The sequence below is a fragment of the Astatotilapia calliptera genome, chromosome 20, assembly GCF_964374335.1.
Source record: "Astatotilapia calliptera chromosome 20, fAstCal68.1, whole genome shotgun sequence".
Taxonomy (NCBI): Eukaryota; Metazoa; Chordata; class Actinopteri; order Cichliformes; family Cichlidae; genus Astatotilapia; species Astatotilapia calliptera.
This window is the reverse complement of record NC_137441.1, coordinates 32,342,241-32,362,881: the sequence shown is the minus strand read 5'-3', so window position 1 is coordinate 32,362,881 and position 20,641 is coordinate 32,342,241. Positions and strand designations below refer to the sequence as shown.

Sequence of the window (20,641 nt, the reverse complement as noted above, 5' to 3'; positions counted from 1 at the left end):
ACCTAGGTATTTAAACTATTTAAACCCACCCACTTTTCAGTATCTGTACTCCTGGTTTCACTGTTACACAAATACGCATTCTTTGATTCTACTGACTTTCATTCCCCTTCTCTCCAGACCATACCTCCACCTCTCCAGGCTCTCTTCCACCTACTCCCTAGCTATTTATTCTCACCACGCAATTAACCAACCAAATGCATTTAAGAAAGAAAAACAAAAAAGAAAGAACTGAACTCCACTGTCTTTCTTTGGTCGCCATCTAGCGGTCATTTGCGGTAGTCCACCTTTGAGCTTTTTAACAGGAGCTGCTCGGAAGGACATGTTATTATTCTCATATTTCTTATGTCTAGAGCTTGAAAATAGTTAATAAAAGATGTTTTTAAAATACACTCAAATTACCGCTATAGAGGTTATAGCGTTATATTCAAACTGTAAACACAAAGGCAGTTCTTTCTATGTATGTGCTAAACTACATATCCCAGATGCCATAGCGGCACGGCGGCAGTTCCGTATTCGGGGATAGTGGTAGCAGTTGATAGCTGCTGACGATAACTGTCAGTATTAAGGTATAAGAAAGCACAAAATCTGCTTCTCTAAACGCAGACTACAATGACGGATAAACCGTGTAAGGTGTGCAATTTCACACGACAACAAACGCATGGGCTAGTAGCTCTTTCCATAGATGAGCTTAAGAAAAAAGGTAAGTTGTCATGACTTTACATTCCTGAACTTTATCATGCTAGAGTTTCTTTTTAATAAAAGCGATGTATTCATTAATGTTGAACGGGTGTGTGACAGTTACGTGAAGTACCGTCTCACGCAGTCAAACGTTGTGGGTGCAGTATTTAAATGTTTAGTTTGCACTGGTGCTGAGCGCTAAAAGCGGGGTCTCATATTGCGAAAGTGAAAGAACTTCATATGTTCAGTGATTTGTGAGAGTGTTGGGAGGCACTAACATTACAACTGAGGTGATTATTGCTATTGCTGTCGACAAGCTTACTTATCTAGTCGTGTGTGGCAGCAGAAGCAGCATCACCATTTTTATCCATCGTGTTTAAACTTGCAGAAGCTAAACATGAAAAGTCATTGCTCTTCCTGCTCATTCCTAGAAGGCTAGTCACCAGGCGTTACCCCCAGACTTTTTTTTTTCTCCATTTTTCTCTTTTTAATTAAAAAAAAAGGTTTTTAATAAAAGTGTTTCTACGTCTTTGATTGTTATGTGTCAGCAGAGTTTTAGGAGGTCAGGCTGGGTCCTTGATTTTGAAGCCACCTACATGAAGATACTAGAAGTGTATTTCTGATTCTGATAAAGTCTCTTGTAACTGCCAGTGACAAAACTAGGATGCTATCTGAAAACCCCCCTCTTGGTTTTAAAGCTAGCTTAAAGTTATAAATTGCCTTTATTCCTATTCAATATACATAAATAAATACTTGTATATGAAATATTGAGCTGGGGCACTATTAAACTAGAGGTGCTGATTTATAGCTGTACAATTTTAAAAGCGAGTGGAAGTAAGACATGTTTTGTATTGCAAATAGGAGCAGCTTTGATGAAAGGGCTGGTGACTCTTTAAATGGACTGACTTGTTTGACATGTGGAAGTATGCTGAATCACCTGATGAACAGGTGGTGTCTGAGGTATTACTGCTTTGAATATTTGGCTTATGGGATACACTAATACTGATTGTTTTCCTCTGAAATATGGGCGGCACTGTCGCCTCACAGAGAGAAGGATCTGTGTTGGATTTGCTGGTTCCCCCCCACAGTCCACAGACACGCATGTGAGGTTAATTTGTTATGCTAAACTGGACTTGCGGCCACCTCTTTCCACAACAGTCAGCTGGGATATTGAATCGGCTGGATGGATACAACCATATGGCTAAACACTTTGAAGTATAAAAATAATCTGGGACACTATAATATTTGTAGTTTCTCTGTTCTTTTAACAGGTCGACAGTGTCTTGGGTTCAACTCCAGTGACTCAGTCACAGTGGTCCTAGAGAATGATGGGACAGTAGTAGAAGATCAGGCTTACTTTTTGTGTTTACCCTCAAACACAAAATTCATGCTATTGAATGACAAAGAGAGGTGGTCTCCACCTTGCAGGAGTAAGCAGGTTTACTTTTATCTGACATTTTTCTGCATCCTTTTTATCATCAATCATTAATATCCCGGGAATGCACCACCTTGTGTTGATTTGATATTTACTTTTTAGTTGATGGTGGCACAGCTTGGATGGCTAGGGATTCTGTGATGCTGGAGACTGATACTGTGGACAGCTCCAGTACTGTAGCACCTTGGTATGAACTGGCTCAGCAGCTGAAGCAGGACCTGACTACCATTATTCTCATGTCTGAGGCGGACCTACAGGTACCAACATTATATGTCAAGTATAAGAAAGCGATAAGTGTGTTAATCAATCTAAAAATAGGAGCCGCAAATTGTATTTTATTGTTTTGCTTTGCTTTTTCAGACCTTAGTGGATGCCCCATGCCCTGAACTAGCCTCTGCTTTGGGCTTCCAAGAGAAAAAGGCCCAAGAGCTCCAGGAGACGCTGCAGAGGGTTTTGGATCGAAGAGAGCAAGAGCGGCAATCCAAGGAATTGCTCCAGCTTTACCTGAAAACTGTGGAGCTGGAGAACAGACAACAGGAAGAAACAAGTCCGCCTTCTCAGGGAGGTACGGCTGTGTCATTTTGAGGTGGTTGCCATGTTTACCGTGTGGAAATAGTTTGTTGAGATAAAGATATGAAAATCAGATTTCCTGATTATTGTAGTGTGACACGGATACACAATATAAACTCTGTAACAAGTTAAGTCTTGCATAGAAAGCTGTTTCTGTGTCATTATTCAAACTGGGATACAGAAACTCCGTGAACTGCAGTACTGTGCAAAAGTCTGGAGCCACCTTTTATTTCTTTATATTTTGCTTCCAATGAGCCTGACTTTTTTATAATTCTTCTAGGTTGCCTTGAGCAACAGTTTTTCCAACGCTGAAGCCTTGAGCTTCAGCTTTTCTGAAGCTTTTTTGACATTTTTCTTTGTGCATTGGCTGCTTTTGTTTTTACTCATTTTCAGTCCTTGTACCTGACCTTTTTTAGGGAAGGTTTTCCTCTGAGAGGTTTGTTAAGCCACTTAAAGCTGACCTATGAGACAAGCTTTAAAAGGTGCCTAACTCGAGGGATGAACCAGCGTTTTGTCTACACATAACAGACACCATAGCAAAGTACCAATGTTAAATTGAATCTTTGGGCGCTTTGTTACTAGCAGTGTGAGGCAAAAACACATCATTTGTTTCAATTTTTTTAGTTGAATCAATGAAAATGCCAAAGGTAAAAATGTGCCAACATGGTGACTGCCAAAAACTTGCCAAAGCTTTGGCTTTTCTTAGCATGGTGTGCAGTATGTCCTTAAAACATTTGAGTAAACTGCCACTTTTTTTGTCCGCCAACTGTCCAAAGTATCTACAGCAGATGAACAGTCTATGTAAGTCATGTCATGAAGAAATAGAAGAACAAATCAGAGAGCTGACACAGGGTGTAAGAGATGCTTCTGTGGTGCATCAGTTGTTCCATCTACTGTTCACAGAAGCCTCATCAGACATGGTCTCAGTGGAAGGGTGGCAGTCAAGAAGCCATTCTTATGGAAGGGAAAGGGGAGAAATGGGTGAGATATTCCAAATTATTCAAGAACTGGACTGAAAATCAACAGGCAGCAGATCCTATGGAGTGAATCTGAATTTGAGATTTTTGGTTCATATTGTCATCAGTGTCCACAGAGGGCATCAGGAGAGGGGTCCAAAACCGAGTGTCTATAAAACACACTGGAGGCTCTGTCGTGGTTTGGTGCTGCATTTTAGCCCGTGGTGTTGGGGATCGTGTCAAAAATGATAGAATTATGAACACACAAAAGTTAGTTTTTGATCCACCATGTAATACTGTCTGGAAAGAATCAGAATCAGAGTACTTTAAAAATTATGTGGGTTACAGTTGCTCGAAGACAGTAACAGTAACGGACTAAACTAATTAAATAATACAATATGTTACAAAGTTTACAAATTTAAGAAATAGTACTAACAAATACAAATCATTCAATTACAAATATCAAGAATATTACACAGGTGAAGTATATATGATTGACATTTAACTGTTGTGTGTAACTATTGCAGTGTTTACAGTGTATTAGGCGGAGGAGTTGAGGGAGATGGGAGATGGCCATGGGCAGGAATGATTTCCTGTGTCGTTCAGTGGTGCCTTTTGGTAATCTCAGTTTCTCACTGAACATGCTTCTGTGGCTAGTCAGGGAGTGGGTGGGAATTATTATCCAGCATTGTCCTTATCTTAGACAACATCCTCCTCTCAGACACCACCCTAAGGGAGTCCAGCTCCATCCCCACAACATTAATGGCCTTGCGGATCACTTTATTGAGTCTGTTAGCATCTGTGACCCTCAACCTGCTGCCCCAATAGCAATAGCATAGAGGATGGCACTGGCCATAACAGACTCATAGAAAATCCTGACCATTATCCAACAGATGTTGAAAGACCTCAGCCGCCTCAGAAAATAGAGATGACTCTGGCCCTTCCTGTAGAGTGCAACAATGTTTTGTTCAGTTTATTGTCCATGTATACTCGAGGTATTTATAGTCCTCCACAATGTCCACATTGACCCCCTGGATTGAAACAGGGGTCAAGGTTTTCCTGGTCCTCTTAAAGTCCACAATCAATCCTTGATCTGATTGTATTCATTTTTCAGCATGACAGTGATCCCTGCCTAACAGAGCTCAGGTTGTGTTGAAGAGCAAAGGTGGTCAAAGTCAATTCTTCATATTTCACTATGAACATGGAAAAAGGAACAGCAATTTATTGAAATGTGCAAGCATAAACGGAAATGCAGTGTTTTTGAGACAGGCTGTGGTAACAAAGTGTCCAAAGATACAATTTAAAATTGATGCTCATCTAAGATGTCTGTTATGTGTAGACACAACACGTGTAACTCAAGATTCATCCCTTGAGTGAGGTACCTTTTTATGACTGAATGATTCATAGGTCAGTGTTATGTGGCTTAACAAACAAAAAACCATTAATTTGAAAAGGGTGCTTATACAGTTCCCTCTGCGTAACAAACATGTAATCAATAGATGTGATCAATATGCATGAATACATCCAGCAAAATAATCAATATAGTCCCGTGACTATGAAGCCCTCAAGATAGGTAATGGCCCCAGATGTAGTTCTTTAGATGAGAGTCGGGGACATCACTGACATAACTTTAGCCAGCGAGGAGGGGTGGTCAAATCAGAAAATTTGAGAAAACAATAAATGTGAAAATCATACATAAACTTTCTCTATATTTAAGAACAAGAGACATAAATGGACTGGTTCTTATGTAGCACTTTTGTACTCAACCTAAGCACTCAAAGCGCTTTATACAACATGCCTCATTCACCCATTCATACAAGCAGCTTTTTTATTTCGATGCCTGTTTCAATCTAACATTAACACACATTCAAACACAGTTTATTTATTTTGCTGCCCTTCTATCTTAAAATATGTATTTTTATTTCTAAGTGAAGGAGGTTCAAACAACTGCAGATGTTATTAGTTAACATGTATTATTTTTCTTTCTGAATTTGTTATCGGTTCATTCTCTTAATTTCTCATGAGGGAAGAGCTGCACTTCTATCTTTTGGTCACTAGGTGGACCTGTTGTTGTTGTTTAATAACCCCACCTGAAATAATCATTTACTATGTTTAAAATGTTTTGAAATGTATCGAAACCTGTTTCAATATCTCAGGTGCCGGGGATGTGGATGTGCCAGATGGAATGGAGGTGGATTCTGCTTCTGGATTTATGTCCAGGACTTTGATGGTCCTGAAAGGCAAAACATCGCCAGAGACCAGGCTTTCCACTGAGGATCTGCAGGTAGCCTATTCACACAACTCTGATTAAGTCTGCCTCAAAGCATCAGCAAATAAAAACACCCCAAATGTGTACTTTTACATCTGTTGTATTGTAAATGTCGCAGAGAATCCACTCTTTCTGAGAACTACCAAGAAGTTCAAACTGCAAATTTAGACAGGCACCAGCAAATGAGGTGCATTTACATATCGCAGCAATGTGGGGCAACTCCCTTCAATGATCCTACGTCATCATATTCCCACGTCACTCCTTCTGCTGTAAGGCTTTTGTCGTAACACACCCCAGTGAGTCTGCTGCAAAATGATCAAAGCAAGCATGTGAAACTGCCCATCCTGACACACTTAAAACACACCCCTGCGTCATCAGTTCTGATATAATCCCATTTACTTTAGGTACAGTGTAAGCACAAGACTTTGTCAGCCATCTCCATTTGCATTCATAAACTTATGTTAGTAGGGCAAGCCAGTGTATCGCCTCATATGTTCCCATATCCACTATATGGAGCTCCCGTCTGTGTGTCTTTAGATGGTAGTGGCCAGAGGGATGGAAGCTATGGAGCAGGTGCTGGGCTGGGACAGAGCGAGGACGTCCACGCTGCTGCAGGCCTGCGAAGCTGAGCTGACCGCACGTCTCCGGCAGATTCAGGCAGTGCAATCCATCAGGAGCAACACACAGCTGCGCGGCAGCCAGCAGTCCAGCGAGAAGAGGAAGGAGGAGGGCGTCGAAAAGCAAGCCCAAGGCGGCAACTAGGCCGAGACTCTACCTGAGCACAGACTGATAAGAATTCACACTACCAGCCTCGGGGCCAGCAGAGTAGGATTTTTGCCCTGCGTTACTGATAATAACAAAACTGCTGGAATACATGAATCCCAAGTGTTGACACTTTGTAAGATTTCAAAACCACTTGAATGCTTTTGCCTCAAGAGGAAGCTGGATGATTTACACAAGTCATGTTTATCAAAGACATTAACCACTTGGGTCTATTTTTTTTTTTTTAGCTGGTTTCTTATTTTGTGTTTCATGCTGTGAGAATAACTACAGATAAACAAATCTAAACTTAAAGCTATAACTCAGTATTTGGGGAGATTCTCTTACTTCTGGCAACCTCGCTAGTTGACAGAAAAGTTGCTGCGCCTCTAGGCCAAAGTCCAAGGTTCACTGTTGTGTATTTAAATAAAATGGGTCTTCTCATCTAACTCACATTTATTTGCTTTATCACAGTGAGAAAGTTTAAAAAGAAAGAAATAAAATGTTTTCTTTTCTCCAAAAATGAAGAACTGTTGTTTTAAGGCTGCCTGTTACATTTATAGTCATCATTACACTTTTTTCTTTTTTTAAAATTTTGCCTTCTGCTGCCCCTTAACTATTGCTATGATTGATGGGATGCACCGCATTTGAGATTTTTAGATCTTCAGTTTACGCAGGTAAAAAGTTACTTTTAATTAGTTAGAGTAAGCTAAACACATAATTTAGCTTCTGCTGTTTTAAAGTGAAAATCTGGTATCCAGGTCATCCTGATATTGCCTTGTTAATGCATTTTTAAGTCATATTTTTTTTAGCTATTTTTGGAAACTGCATTAAAAGTCAAGGAATTTTTTAATGAGTGTGCTGAAAAATCTTGAAATATTTGTCAAAACTGTGCATCCTAATGCGAAATTTCACTGTGTGATGTTTTATGGAATCTGAAAGAGGAGAAGAAATACCTCATAAATAATGGTAAGTGCAGAAACGGGAATAAATACAAAGGGGGGGCCAAAATTGGCCAGATATGTTTGAATTGGTTACACAGACACGTTCATTGCTTTAATAATAAAAAGTTAGATACATGTTCATTCATATGACCCCTGTGTGTGTGAGACATTGTAGCTTATTATGCACGAGTCTGCTGGCAGTGTGATGTAAGAGGGTGTGGACAGCGTGTGCAGTGTCCATGTGACTCATGGGGATGTATCTTTTCTCATGCCTGTCATCTGTGTCCTGAACAATGAGCACAAATGAAGGATCTGAATTTACAGAAAGACCTCTTCTTTTTCGTGTTGTGGGGAAATTACAATGTCACTGCCAGCTTGTACTTTCATATTAGATGCCCTTTAAGTGCAGCATTTGTAAGCAGCTTATAATTACTCGGTATTGTGTCCATGTATGCCCAAAAAAATAAAAAGTTGTGCCTCAGCTCATCAGCAAGAAAAACTGCAGGTTGTAGGAGGCTGTTTCATATTAATTTTCCACAAGTAGCTAAAGGAAATTGTACATGGTGGTGCATGTTTATACATGTTACATGGTGGAGGAGGGATTTATATTTTATTTTTTTCATTAAATCTGCCTTCAGACTTTCCATAGTGCTGTTGTCCCACATTATTGTGACAGATATTGAAAGCATTTAGAATCCAATACAATCCAAATGGAAAAAAAAAAGGAAAAAGTTCAGTACTTTTGAGATTTCCTCAAAGGCTTTGCACTGTAAAGTGACACAGCAGTAGCGTTTGGCCTTAAAACCAAGGGATCTCCTTAGTGATATTGAATTTGAAGACTCTAAACACCTATTAGTGAAGGTGAAGGAGTATGCGTGGTCAGGAACATTATTACCAATGACAAAAAAGCAGCAGTCTCTGATATTGAGACTTTATATTTCTCTCTATAGAAACTTAACTGAGTTCGTGCACTAGTGTAATAGTGATGGGCATATTAGCTATAAGCCTGACAGCCTACTGGCAGCGTGCTGCGGCTGGATATTTTTCAACAGCTGGTTAATGGGTTTCATGGTGTGCGTAATTCCTGTGGAATTAGCTCCAACTAGGCTGGACAGTTAGGAGTGAGCGCGCGAGAGCACAGGAGCGGTCAATTGCTCCGTCATGTCTTACACCTTCCATGCGCATTAGATTATGACTTAACGGCGCTCAGGTAAGAACTGCAGGTTTGCTCGGTAAGCACACAGGAGCCCCGAGGGCTGTCTGGTATTTCATGCTGTAAACAAGCCTTAATCCCGCGTGGGCTGACAGTTTACAGCGCACATGTCCACACAGGACCTCGTATTTCTGTTGGGTTGAAAATGACGAGGTGATCTGTGGGTCAGTAGCTACACATCATGCTCGGGGTTGTTGCCTACAAACTACAAAATATGTGCCTGGGAAAAACAGCTCAATCAAAGCTAACAAACTGTGGTTTAAGAAAGTCACACGTTCACTGAAAAATTGCGCTGACCTAATTCTGCGGGAGAAGGAGGAAGGAAATCAAAACACTGGAGCAGAAGAAACAATAAAAATAAATCAGCACAAGTATTTTTCTGTCACTCACTGACACCTTCAGACATGCACTTTTGAACCATCTGAGGGGCACGCGGCTGGAGGAAATGTTGTGTGGATAAGTCATTTCTTTGTACTAAATAACCCTATAATGATTGTTTTGATAGAGGAGCGTAGCCGGGATTGTTTAAGAACAAGCTGCATAATGTATGAAGGTTAAATGACTAGCATACGGCGCTTATTGGACCAGACTTACTGACATCTAGACCATCTTAAATGATTTTCTTATTTCTTCAATTCCTTGGCTAGATTAGAGGATGACTGAAATCACCCACAGCAATTTGAGGAAACCCAAGTTAATGAAAATGCTCGTCTGACTGCACACTGTTAGGTTAAAAGTTGGACACAGTATTTATTGTAATGAGCAAAGAGGATCTAAATAATACAACAGTTTTATTTTAATCTCTTTTTATTGTCTATGTAACAAAGAATAGCAAGATCTTACACAAAATAAGGACAATTAGAAACAGAGTCCGTGAACTGTAGCGCCATCAGTCTGAAGTCAAAGAAAGGGTCTCTGCCTCGGTACTGGTGTACTTGATCTTCCATCCCTTGTTTTTTCCACTAGAGTCGGACCTGAACTCAACGTGCACGTCATAACTTCCCGTGTGAATCCGATCTGGTGGCGTTGGGCCACAGAAGGGCCCATACTCTTTTCCAGCTGTTGAAATCTTTCATGTCGGGACATTAGATAGAATTAAAAATAAATAAATAAATAAATAAATAAGCAAGCATGATTGAGTCCTAACTGATGTCTGGCTAAATATGCATGAAACCGCAATAGCTATACAGTATATCACCCAAGCAGGACAAGTCAGTGGCAAAACCACCTCCACGAGCATGAGGAGGAATACATTGCTCATTCATTAGCTTGTGTGTGTTCAGACTTTGGAGTCGCACAACTGACCTTCAACATATCATACGGACAGGGGGCTTCTGGATGTCCTTCTATGTCAAAGGGTTCCAGGAAGTTCAGGATTATTCTGGAGCCCTCTGGCAGACGGATGGTGTGGTTGCACCGGCTCATAGGTGGGTAGGGGTTCGGATAACCCGGACTACTCAGAACCCCCGAAGGAGACGTCAGCACCTGGCTCTGGCACGGCACTGCGAAGGAGACTCGTGCACTAAAAGTGATCATTTTGAGGCACTGATTTAACCATTTTGTAAAGCTGTACCGACAGCTGCTGGGTTCTGAAGTGCTGGCTTTAAAGAGTTTTTGATTAGAACAAAATAATTGTTTCACATCAATTGAAACATTTCCTGCCATCATAAATGATGAGATTCATTTAGGTTTTGCCTTTTTGTCCCAGCAAATGTGCAGATGTTGCCTCAGACAAAAACAAATGAGGATTGCAAAGAGGCAGAGTTGCTGTAATTCATATAATTAGTACAATCTGTAGGCAGATAATCATTTTTGCCTATTCATCGCATGATTTGTTTTGTCACCCTTTTTCCTCTGGCAAAGAATAATAATTTAAGGCACATCAGCTCGTAATTGTGATTAATTACCTTGTGTCAGTACATTATTAGTGCTGCACACAGGTATCAATTTTTAATGCCATTTTGAAGTCGCTTTTCCCTCAGGAATCGACAGTAATTAACCTCGCCTTACACCAGCTGGCAGAGATCAACTACTTTGTGCATCAGTATGCTTTTTCAGTCTGAAATAAGTGAGCACAGGCCAGCTATGACAAAATGAAATCCAGTACGGAGCACCGGCAAGTGTGTGCCCTGTGTGAAATATCACCAAATTGTTTTTTTTTTGGGGGGGGGGACATGTTTTTTTTCCTGCCGTAGTAGGGAATAATGAGAGCATTTTGAATGACAAATGAGAACAATTAGACTTAAATACAAGTTTACAACACAGCAGTCTGATCCCATTTCTATGCTCGTCTTCAAAAGTCTGATAAGGAACTATTCGTATTTTAATGGCCTTAAAAAAACCCAAAGACACTCTGGGGTGTGCTGCTGTGCCAACTGAAAGATTAGGCCATTTCATGTGTTTACATCGTCAGTGAATGCAGGCAAATTGAATGCGTTGTTGCTAATGTCTCAAAGAGGTCAGACGCCTGCTTTTCTTCACTGTAAATAGTGTTTGCTGTTTCAGATTTGAGAAGATCTGAGCAGTAGCGTGTTTAGCTCCAGAAATGCCCTAATTACAAATCAATATAGTCAGACAATGTATACCAAGTTCTTAACGTTGCACCCTGCTAAATAGCTTTTGACCCACAGTGATTGAGCTCAGATAAACATGCCTCTTGAGCCTTGCTCTGTATCGTTCTTACCTGTGCAGGATCTTCTGTTGTCATGGAGAAGGTATCCTTGTCTGCACGTGCAGTAATAGCCACCGATGTAATTGTGGCAAAAATGATCACACACTCTCTCCCCTTCTACCTTGGACAGGCACTCATTGATGTCTGTGACAGAGTAAATCAATAAATATGCATCCCCTCCCCCATCCATGAACACACCTGAGATTGCGTATAAATCTGCTAAAACCTTTAGCCTACCAAGCAATCTGATGATTATTTCCTTGATTTACATCGCGCTGAAGTGCATATGCCATCATGGCCTTCAAAACTTGTTAGAGATAGAAATAAAAGACACTTTTCTAACTCAGGTGCATTTACTGCAGTGGTTCTCCAACTGTGGAGTCCCATTGGTGGAGTATAGAGCCAAAACATGTGGAGTGGAGTGTGGAAGCCAAGAGAAAACTGGACTGAAGCTAAGTTAACACACTCTGATGCTCTTCTGATGGTTCTGATTGTGGATGTCTGATTTTTTTTTTAAAAAGAAGAAGAAGAAGAAGAAGAAGTGGGGATGTGATCAGTGAGGGGTCTTTTTGGCTTCCGGACTGGGGCACAAGGGTAAAAGTTTGAAAACCATTGATTTACTGTTAAAACTTACACAGAAACTAAATGAATCTGGTTCATGCTAAATCTGACTCCCAATTAGCTGAAACTAAACAATGATCACAAAAACAGTTTTTTCATAGGCTCTGCAAAAGTCTCTCGGGTGTGCCACTGCAACCAATTAAAATAACAGTTTAACTGTGGGAAAACACATTTTTTTGTTAACTTCAGAGTCATTTAAATCCCAAGAGAAGATAAAGAGGAGGGCCTGTAATGAAAGCACCATAAATAAATAACAGTTACATTATATATAAAATTAAGAGCCTTCTAAAATAATTTCTTCATGTGGGGCATTATTCCTGCTGTTTTCTAAATATTACATTGTATTTGTAGTTTGCTGTCTGACTTTATTAATGTGAATTAATTAAAAAATTGCTGCATATACCTGTGAAGACTGCATTTCAGTAGAAACCTCACTACTCTTTGTTCTGTGTAATTACAGCTGAGAAAAATGTGTCTCCCTTCTGGCAACAAATGTCACTATTTTGCATCACCTTCTGAGGTGTAAAATGCTTGGAAGCCGGTGAATCGTCCCTCGTTAGAGTAGTCACTCCTAAAGACCACTGACATGAGGTTTCGGGCTGACAGGATGATTGTATTCCTCGGGGTGCTTTCATGGTTCTTCCCTTCCTCTCCGCAGAACCGCAAGGTTTCATTCCCCTCTGCCAAAACCTGGTTTGACAAGGTCAGAGGCCTTTTAGTGAGCAAGCTACTGATGCCAAGTCAGTGCACATAATGGGATGCTGACTTCCTCCTACATGTACCTGGATGTAGTCATATTCACACTGGTCTGAGAGTTCCATGCTGAAGTGGGTAAAGTAGAGTTTGACCCTGTGGCCATCTGGGACAGTGATGTTCCACACTACGTGCTGGTTGTCAGGGTAAGGCTGGGGGAAGTTGGGAGAGGTGAAGCTGCCGTATAACCCTGTCATTTCCACACTCAGCGAGACATGGAGTAGAGAAAAAAGAACAACAACATAGAGGCCACTGGGAAAAATTAGGTGTGATGGCAACAGTTACAAGGATTGCTTTGTAAAAATGAAAAACTAGCACTCACCCGGTCATGTTGGGTTCTCATTCCCCGGACAGTGCCTGTGTAGAAATGGTTTGCTTTCACTAATCTGGGGGTAAATGAACTCAGCTGTCCTGCCTGGTTGACATTTAGGTAAACAAAGTGAGCGAGACACATGATCACTTTGTTTTCATTCTCCACCTTCTTCAGTTTGGAATAAATCAAACGGATGTATGACAGCAGATTCATTTCTATGAGACATTCTATACCATTGGCCACAATATTTTACTACAAAGATTAGAACATGTCCTATGTATTAAAAGTACTGCACTGCAGTGAATAATATCTCTCTAATAGACTCCAGCTTGTCTTTACACATTAAGAATAATTACGGAGTTCCACAGGGTTCTGTACTGGGACCAGTTCTATTTACATTATACATGCTTCCCTTAGGCTAGGTTATTAGAAGGCACAGCATACATTTGATACCAAGCTTTATTTCTAAATGAAGCCACATGATACACACCAATTAGTTAAATTGCATGGATGTCTTAAAGACATAATGACCTCTAACTTAAAATAGTTAATGCATTTATTACTTCTAGGCTTGACATTATTATCAGGCTGTTCTAGGCAAGGCTACTGGGGGCTTCCCTTATTGCAATGAGTGATTCTTCTTTACTTCTCTCTCCTGATTCCCTCTTCTCTTTTCTTTTTCATTCACCCCCAACTACTTGTGACAGATGGCTCCCTCCTTGAGCCTGGTTCTGCCAGAGGTTTCTTCCTTTTAAAGGGGAGTTTTTCATTTCCACTGTTGCCAAGTGCTTGCTCGATATTAAGTGAAGCAACTGTCGTTTTAATTTGAAACTATATACATAAAATTGAATTAACTGAATATATACTGTGCCGAAGTGTTGTATCACTCTCAATCAAATATCCCTTGTACTACACACAAATGTTTAGACAGTGATGCTGACCAGACTTAGACAACTAATTATTTTAGACGCTGCTCTTATAATGGCTAAGCTGCGAGGTTGTTAAATAAAAGCCACAGAAAAATAAATACACTATACCCACAACATTTACCAGGCTGGCCCTTTTGTTTGCACCTAATTACTTCATCAGGGATGAAAACATTCAGTGGTACATCAACAGCAGTTTCCCGGCGGATGAAACCAGATTGCATCAGTTTTTTTCAGCACTTCGCCAAATGCTTTGGGTCAGACATCATTGTAAAAGCTATTATAATGAGGGAATAGCAGCGTATTCATGCTGTTTTGATGGAATATGTATATTGATGTTATTCAGAAGGGACTGAGGCCTTTCACCCAGCAACAGTTGTACAATAAACTGCTTATAATAACCAAACCCACATTTTCCCTAACATTAAAGCTCTAATGGCTAGTACTCAAAGTGAATTACAATAATTATCCACATGAAACATCAAAGTTAAGTTCCCTTCGCACCTTTTTGATAGTACTCTTTTTCAACCATTACCTTGTTGTTTTCCTAATTGCAAGCCATAATGCTGGGCAACAGTGGAGTGTGTGCTCATGCCAGATGTTCTCCTGCTGGAAATCATCCTGCTGCCACTCAGGCTTTTAGAATCCAGTGTGATGCATCAACAGCAATGACACCCTCTGACTAACTTCATTATGAAAATAAACAATTAGTAGCTATGCTCGCTGATTCATCCTGACCTGGGGTCTTGTTCTTTTTTTGTCTCTGAGAGTACAATTTAATTTAATTATTAATTTCAAGCTTCTGAGCTTTTATTTCCAGTGAACCCACTAGGATATTGGAGGTGAAAATAGAGAAAAATCCTGGGCTATTTTCACTCGGGTTACTCTCCAAGGAGCCGCATCATCTATCATAACACTATAAACAACCTGATAGTGTTCTTATTTCGTCAGCCCCTGTGAATGTTTCACTGTTGGCTTAAAAGTGTTCTACCTAGTTTTAATCTTTGGTATGGCTTCTTAAATAGATACAGCACAGTTGAAGGCAATGCCAAGTGTTTTTAAGTTTTGATCATGGAGTAGTTTAGCCTGATATACAGTTTCAAATATCATTATTTATCTGATACTGGGCCTTAGTGGCCTTCCACTGGCAAATAACACCAGAATGCTAGTGCCTCAATTTTAGTGAATGAAGTTCTGGTATTTTACTACTTGGCATTATTTAGCAGTCTCCAAGCCTTTGCATTGCACCCATATAGTTTATGGATGCAGCTCTATATTGGCGCTCGCTAGCTAATAGCTTTGACCTCCACTCTGTGTTTGTTTTATATATATTTAACAGGGGTGCAAATCAGTGCTAGCATAAGTGTTTTCGCTGAAAAAGATGGTACCTGTGGATTCTGATGGCTGTGAAATTCCAGGATAAATAAATCAGGTAAACTTTGAAATTAATCTGTCTTCTACTGGTAAAATATGTAACAGAGTTGAAATGGTTGCACACACAGTCTGGTCAGAAAAGCTTGGGGAAATACAAAGTCCAAATAGGGCTGACCAATGGTCTACCATTAGTGTTAGCACAGGACTAAATGTCTCTTTGTCTCTGTCAGGTCAATCACAGTTTTGTCTTTCCCTTTTCCTGGCTAAATAGATTTCAGTAACGGGGTTACATGTATAGTGGTGTGAATAAGTGTTTGCCCACTTCCTGATTTCCTAATGTTTTGCATATTTGTCACACTTACATGTTTCAGATCATCAAACAGATTTTTATATTAGACAAAGATAACCAGAGTAGATGCAGTTTTAAATGAAGATGTCATAGATTAAGGGAGAAAAGTTATCCAAACCTACCTGGTCCTATGAAAAGTAATTGCCCCTTTTGTTAAATTGTGAATGAAATGAAAACTGTTTAACCACATTTTTTGGAAACCTGAGTTCAGTTTCACTAAACACATTGATTACTGGCATACCTGTTGAACATGTCCCAAACCAAAAGCTGACATTGTCCAAAAATATACAACAATGTGTTACAAAAATAAAGAAAACAAAAAGACAATGTAAATCGCTAAGTCAGTCACTTAATGTGGAAAGGATTTTTTTAAGTTACGCCTTTGCTGAGAGTGAGTCCACATTTTAATTGACACTGCAACAACTGGCACTGAAATGCCATAGCAATAATTAAAAGTTGCAAGACAGCTAATCCCTCATAATGTACTGCTTGTTTGTTTTATTGACGGGACTAACACAGATTTTTTTCGGGAGTCTTGGGCGGTTATCTGCTGCCTTTTCTGAAATATGAAAAATTAACCTCACCATACTATTAACATCCTAAGGGTCCGGCCTTTAGGTGTGAAAAAAGTTTCCTTTTGTTCTGATTGGCAGTGGACTGGAGGCAGTAATTATACATAGATTAAAAAAGGATCATCACATTAAAGGTTAAAGTGTAATTTTCATAACATTTCTATTTGTTTGCTTGGCTCATGCTGGTTGTTGTTGTTGACCCCTGTGGTCAGCAAACTACACATCAATACTCATTTTGTGGTTGAGGGATATTTCTCCCTTCTCTTCTTTGCTTTCTTTGCTGTTATAAATGCTACTGCCAATACATCTGCATTTTATTTACAAATAAAAAAATAATAATGACTAAATAAAAATATTATCAGCCAATAGTGCAGTTTGTTTATTTGCGGTTCTATTTATTATTTATTGTTTTAAAACAAGGATTTATGGTTTGCCCAAAGAGCTTACATGTAGCTTTAATTGTGCAACTCTGATTCCCATCCTTAATGCACTCATTATACAAATATTATAAAGGCTTCAGGATACATATTATTACTGGGGCAAGTACTGTACACGTGCGTCATGAAAAACGCACATCGGCGAGACTCAGGTCAGTGTTGCGTTTGTGCATGTACCGTAGATAATTTACTCACACACAAAGCTGAGCATGCACTCAAAACGTGCAGCGACACAAAGCTGAGGCTGTTTTGATTTCAGCATGATCAAATCTTGACTGGCCATGCGCGCAAGACAGACACCGTCCTCACAGCACTGTTCCACCTGCTTGCTGTGCCATGCAGTAATGAAGTGCATCCTTATAGAAAGTCAGTTGAAATGACCAAGAGACAGTGACTGGAGAGTCAACATGTGGCAGTTATGGAGCTTTAGAGAGAGCTCAGTGCTAATACCAGATGGTGGAAAGAGGAAAAGGAGAAAATACTTTACACCAAATATTTACACCCCTCTCTGCTGGCACTTCAGTGATCTCAACATGCTGCTAACACAGTTTTCCCAAGCTATAGTAGCTCTACGAACATCTTGTGTGAACAAATTATACTACTAGACATGCTAGCATACTTGGTGAGTGTATTTACCCTCACTACGACACCCTTGTGCCATCTTCATACACACTCTGATCCTCTTTTTCCTTTCCACCGGCTGCAATCAGAGCAGTCCCAACCACCCACCGGCTGTAAACTGTAATTAAGGACTTGAATAAGTGGGGATGTGTCAGTTGATTTGAGCACGAAGGAACAATGTAGAGTTAATCCACTGTAATTTGCTCGTCCGCTGTAGTTACATAGAAAGTTTAAGCTTCCACAACTGTAGCAAATAACAGATGATTTAAAGACAAAAAAAAAAAAGATAGGCCATGACGTCTATCGGTGTCAGATACTCATTCACTCATTTGTCCGTCTTACAGCGCAGCGATGTAAAATGTTGCAGGCACTTCAATTTGTAGAACAGAGAGGAAGGTTTCAGATATCATTCCCCACCTCACATTTCCAGAATTTCACTCTGTTGTCACACTCCTCTTGAATCCTCGAGGCCAGATATTCAGGAGCTAAAGAAATAGAATTGATGGACTTGTCGTCAGCATAGAGCACATTAACATTTGTCTTTGTTCTGAGGGGAGCAGAAGAGCAGCAGGTTCAGTTTAATGTTTCCATTAACGTTGCTGTTGTTCATGTTTCATTGTGTGTGGGCGAACAGTAAATGGGATTTTTAAAAAAAGGAAAAAGAAAAAACACCTGGAAATGTCTTACGGTGATTTCTTGTTAAGGACTCACTTCAATTTTCTCCGTGGGGTGGTTTAAGAGGAAATGGAACAAATACAAAAGTGTGAACACACAAATAACTGCAGGGAGCAAATACTTCACCAATGTTCAGCAACAAATAAGCTGAAAGATGAGACTGATGAGTCAAACTAAATGATGGTAAAGCAATACAATTTTAATGCTGTCACAAAAATGTAAATGTTTTAAAAATATAAAATTTGGCTTAGAGTTTCTTTGTATCACAAGATACAAGTCTGACTCTTTTATAGGGTGAATAAAATTAGGTCAATGAAAGTCATTAGTCATGCTAGCAAAATCTTGTCCTGTGGGTGGTTTTTGTCAGGACTGCTGCACTTGTTAGCTTCGCTCATGTATGAAAACACAGACATTAATTCGAAGTTATCATATTATTCTTTTGACCTTCACTGTACATGGTAAGGTGGCAAAAACGGCTGTTCATGAACACTAAACAAATGAATAACAAAAACACATTTATTGTTCTTCTTCACTGCAAGCTACATTGTAATTGTTTAAGTCAAAGTAATCGATTACAGTGTCACTGTTTGGTGAACACTTACACAGTGTACAGATACTTATAGACTTATACACTTATACTTTTACAGATATACATAACAACCCCAAAGTGCCACTGCACTAAACATTGTTTAGCAAAATGTATTTACAAAAGAATTTCACATAATGTATGCTGCATGTATGCTGCATTATGTGGCGTCTCCATTGCCGAAGCTGCTGCATTGAGCTGCGGCCGCAAGGTGGTTGGTGCCTGCTGTGGTGGTAATCCCCGAACCAAATGGTGGACACCAGAGGTGAAGGGAGCCACCAGGCTGAAGAAGGAGTCCTATCGGGCTTGGTTAGCCTGTGGGACTCCGGAGGCAGCCGACAGGTATCGACAGGCCAAGCGGAATGCGGCTCGGGCAGTGGCTGAAGCAAAAACTCGGGTGTGGGAGGAGTTCGGAGAGGCCATGGAAAAAGACTTTCGGACTGCCTCGAAGAGATTCTGGCAAACCGTCAGACGTCTCAGGAGGGGAAAGCGGTGCTCTACCTGCACTGTGTATAGTGCTGGCGGAGCGCTGCTGACGTCGACTGAGAAAATTGTCAGGCGGTGGAAGGAATACTTCGAGGACCTCCTTAATCCCACTGACACGTCTTCCGAGGAGGAAGCAGAGTCTGGGGATGAGGGGAATGACCCGCCAATTTCCGGGGGCGAGGTCACTGAGGCAGTTAAACAGCTCCTTGGTGGCAGAGCCCCTGGTGTTGATGAGGTCCGCCCCGAGTTCCTGAAGGCTCTGGACGTTGTAGGGCTGTCCTGGTTGACACGCCTCTGCAATGTTGCGTGGAGATCAGGGGCAGTACCTGTGGACTGGCAGACCGGGGTGGTGGTCCCCATCTTTAAGAAGGGGGACCGGAGGGTGTGTTCCAACTACAGGGGGATCACACTCCTCAGCCTCCCTGGGAAAGTCTATGCCAGGGTGCTGGAAAGGAGAGTTCGTCCGTTAGTCGAACCTCGGATACAGGAGGAACAATGCAGTTTTCGTCCTGGTCGCGGAACACTGGACCAGCTCTTTATCCTCTCCAGGATACTTGAGGGTGCATGGGAGTTTGCCCAACCAGTCTACATGTGTTTTGTGGACTTGGAGAAGGCATTTGACCGTGCACTCGGGGTGTCTTGTGGGAGGTGTTGCGGGAGTATGGGGTGTCTGGCCCATTGCTACGGGCCATTCGATCCCTATACAACCGTTGCAAGAGCTTGGTTCGCATTGCCGGCAATAAGTCGGACTCGTTCCCGGTGGGTGATGGGCTCCGCCAGGGCTGCCCTTTGTCTCCGGTTCTGTTCATAATTTTTATGGACAGGATTTCTAGGCGCAGCCAAGTGGCGGAGGGCTTTCGCTTTGGTGGCCTCAGAATCTCATCTCTGATTTTTGCAGATGATGTGGTTCTGTTGGCTTCATCGGGTGAGGGCCTCCAGCTCGCACTGGAACGGTTCGCAGCCGAGTGTGAAGCAGCGGGAATGAGGATCAGCACCTCCAAATCTGAGGCCATGGTTCTCAGCCGGAAAAGGGTGGAGTGCCCACTCCGGGTCGGGGATGAGTTCCTGCCCCAAGTGGAGGAGTTCAAGTATCTCGGGGTCTTGTTCGCGAGTGATGGGAGAAGGGAGCCGGAGATCGACAGACGGATTGGGGCTGCAGCTGCAGTAATGCGGACGCTGCACCGGTCCGTCGTGGTGAAGAGGGAGCTGAGTGTAAAAGCGAAGCTCTCAATTTACCGGTCGATCTACGTCCCTACCCTCACCTATGGCCACGAGCTGTGGGTAGTGACCGAAAGAACGAGATCGCGGATACAAGCGGCAGAAATGAGCTTCCTCCGAAGGGTGGCTGGCCTCTCCCTTAGAGATAGGGTGAGAAGTTCGGCCATCCGGGAGGGGCTCAGAGTAGAGCAGCTGCTGCTCCACATCGAAAGGAG

At 41.2% G+C, this 20,641-nt stretch overlaps 2 protein-coding genes across 3 annotated transcripts; one reads left to right on the top strand and one right to left on the bottom strand.

The window, feature by feature from the left end:
* Positions 1–496: 496 nt before the first annotated feature.
* On the top strand, positions 497–7,752 carry dffa (DNA fragmentation factor, alpha polypeptide). Its single transcript, XM_026155149.2, has 6 exons — positions 497–700; positions 1,950–2,108; positions 2,216–2,370; positions 2,474–2,678; positions 5,796–5,923; positions 6,446–7,752. The coding sequence occupies exons 1-6, from the start codon at positions 610–612 to the stop codon at positions 6,668–6,670; spliced, it is 963 nt and encodes a 320-aa protein (XP_026010934.1). The 5' UTR covers positions 497–609; the 3' UTR covers positions 6,671–7,752.
* Positions 7,753–9,613: 1,861 nt separating this feature from the next.
* masp2 (MBL associated serine protease 2) lies at positions 9,614–13,300 on the bottom strand. 2 transcript variants are annotated; one of them, XM_026154106.2, is made up of 6 exons: positions 13,192–13,300; positions 12,899–13,121; positions 12,629–12,806; positions 11,508–11,639; positions 10,130–10,326; positions 9,614–9,893 (listed from the first exon to the last, which is right to left on the bottom strand). In XM_026154106.2, exons 1-6 carry the CDS (start codon positions 13,197–13,199, stop codon positions 9,714–9,716), a joined length of 918 nt encoding a protein of 305 aa, XP_026009891.1. In that variant the 5' UTR covers positions 13,200–13,300; the 3' UTR covers positions 9,614–9,713. The 2 variants fall into 2 exon arrangements, with proteins under 2 accessions (XP_026009891.1, XP_026009892.1); XM_026154107.2 differs by having other exon boundaries at positions 12,899–13,021; positions 13,192–13,262.
* Positions 13,301–20,641: the final 7,341 nt, after the last annotated feature.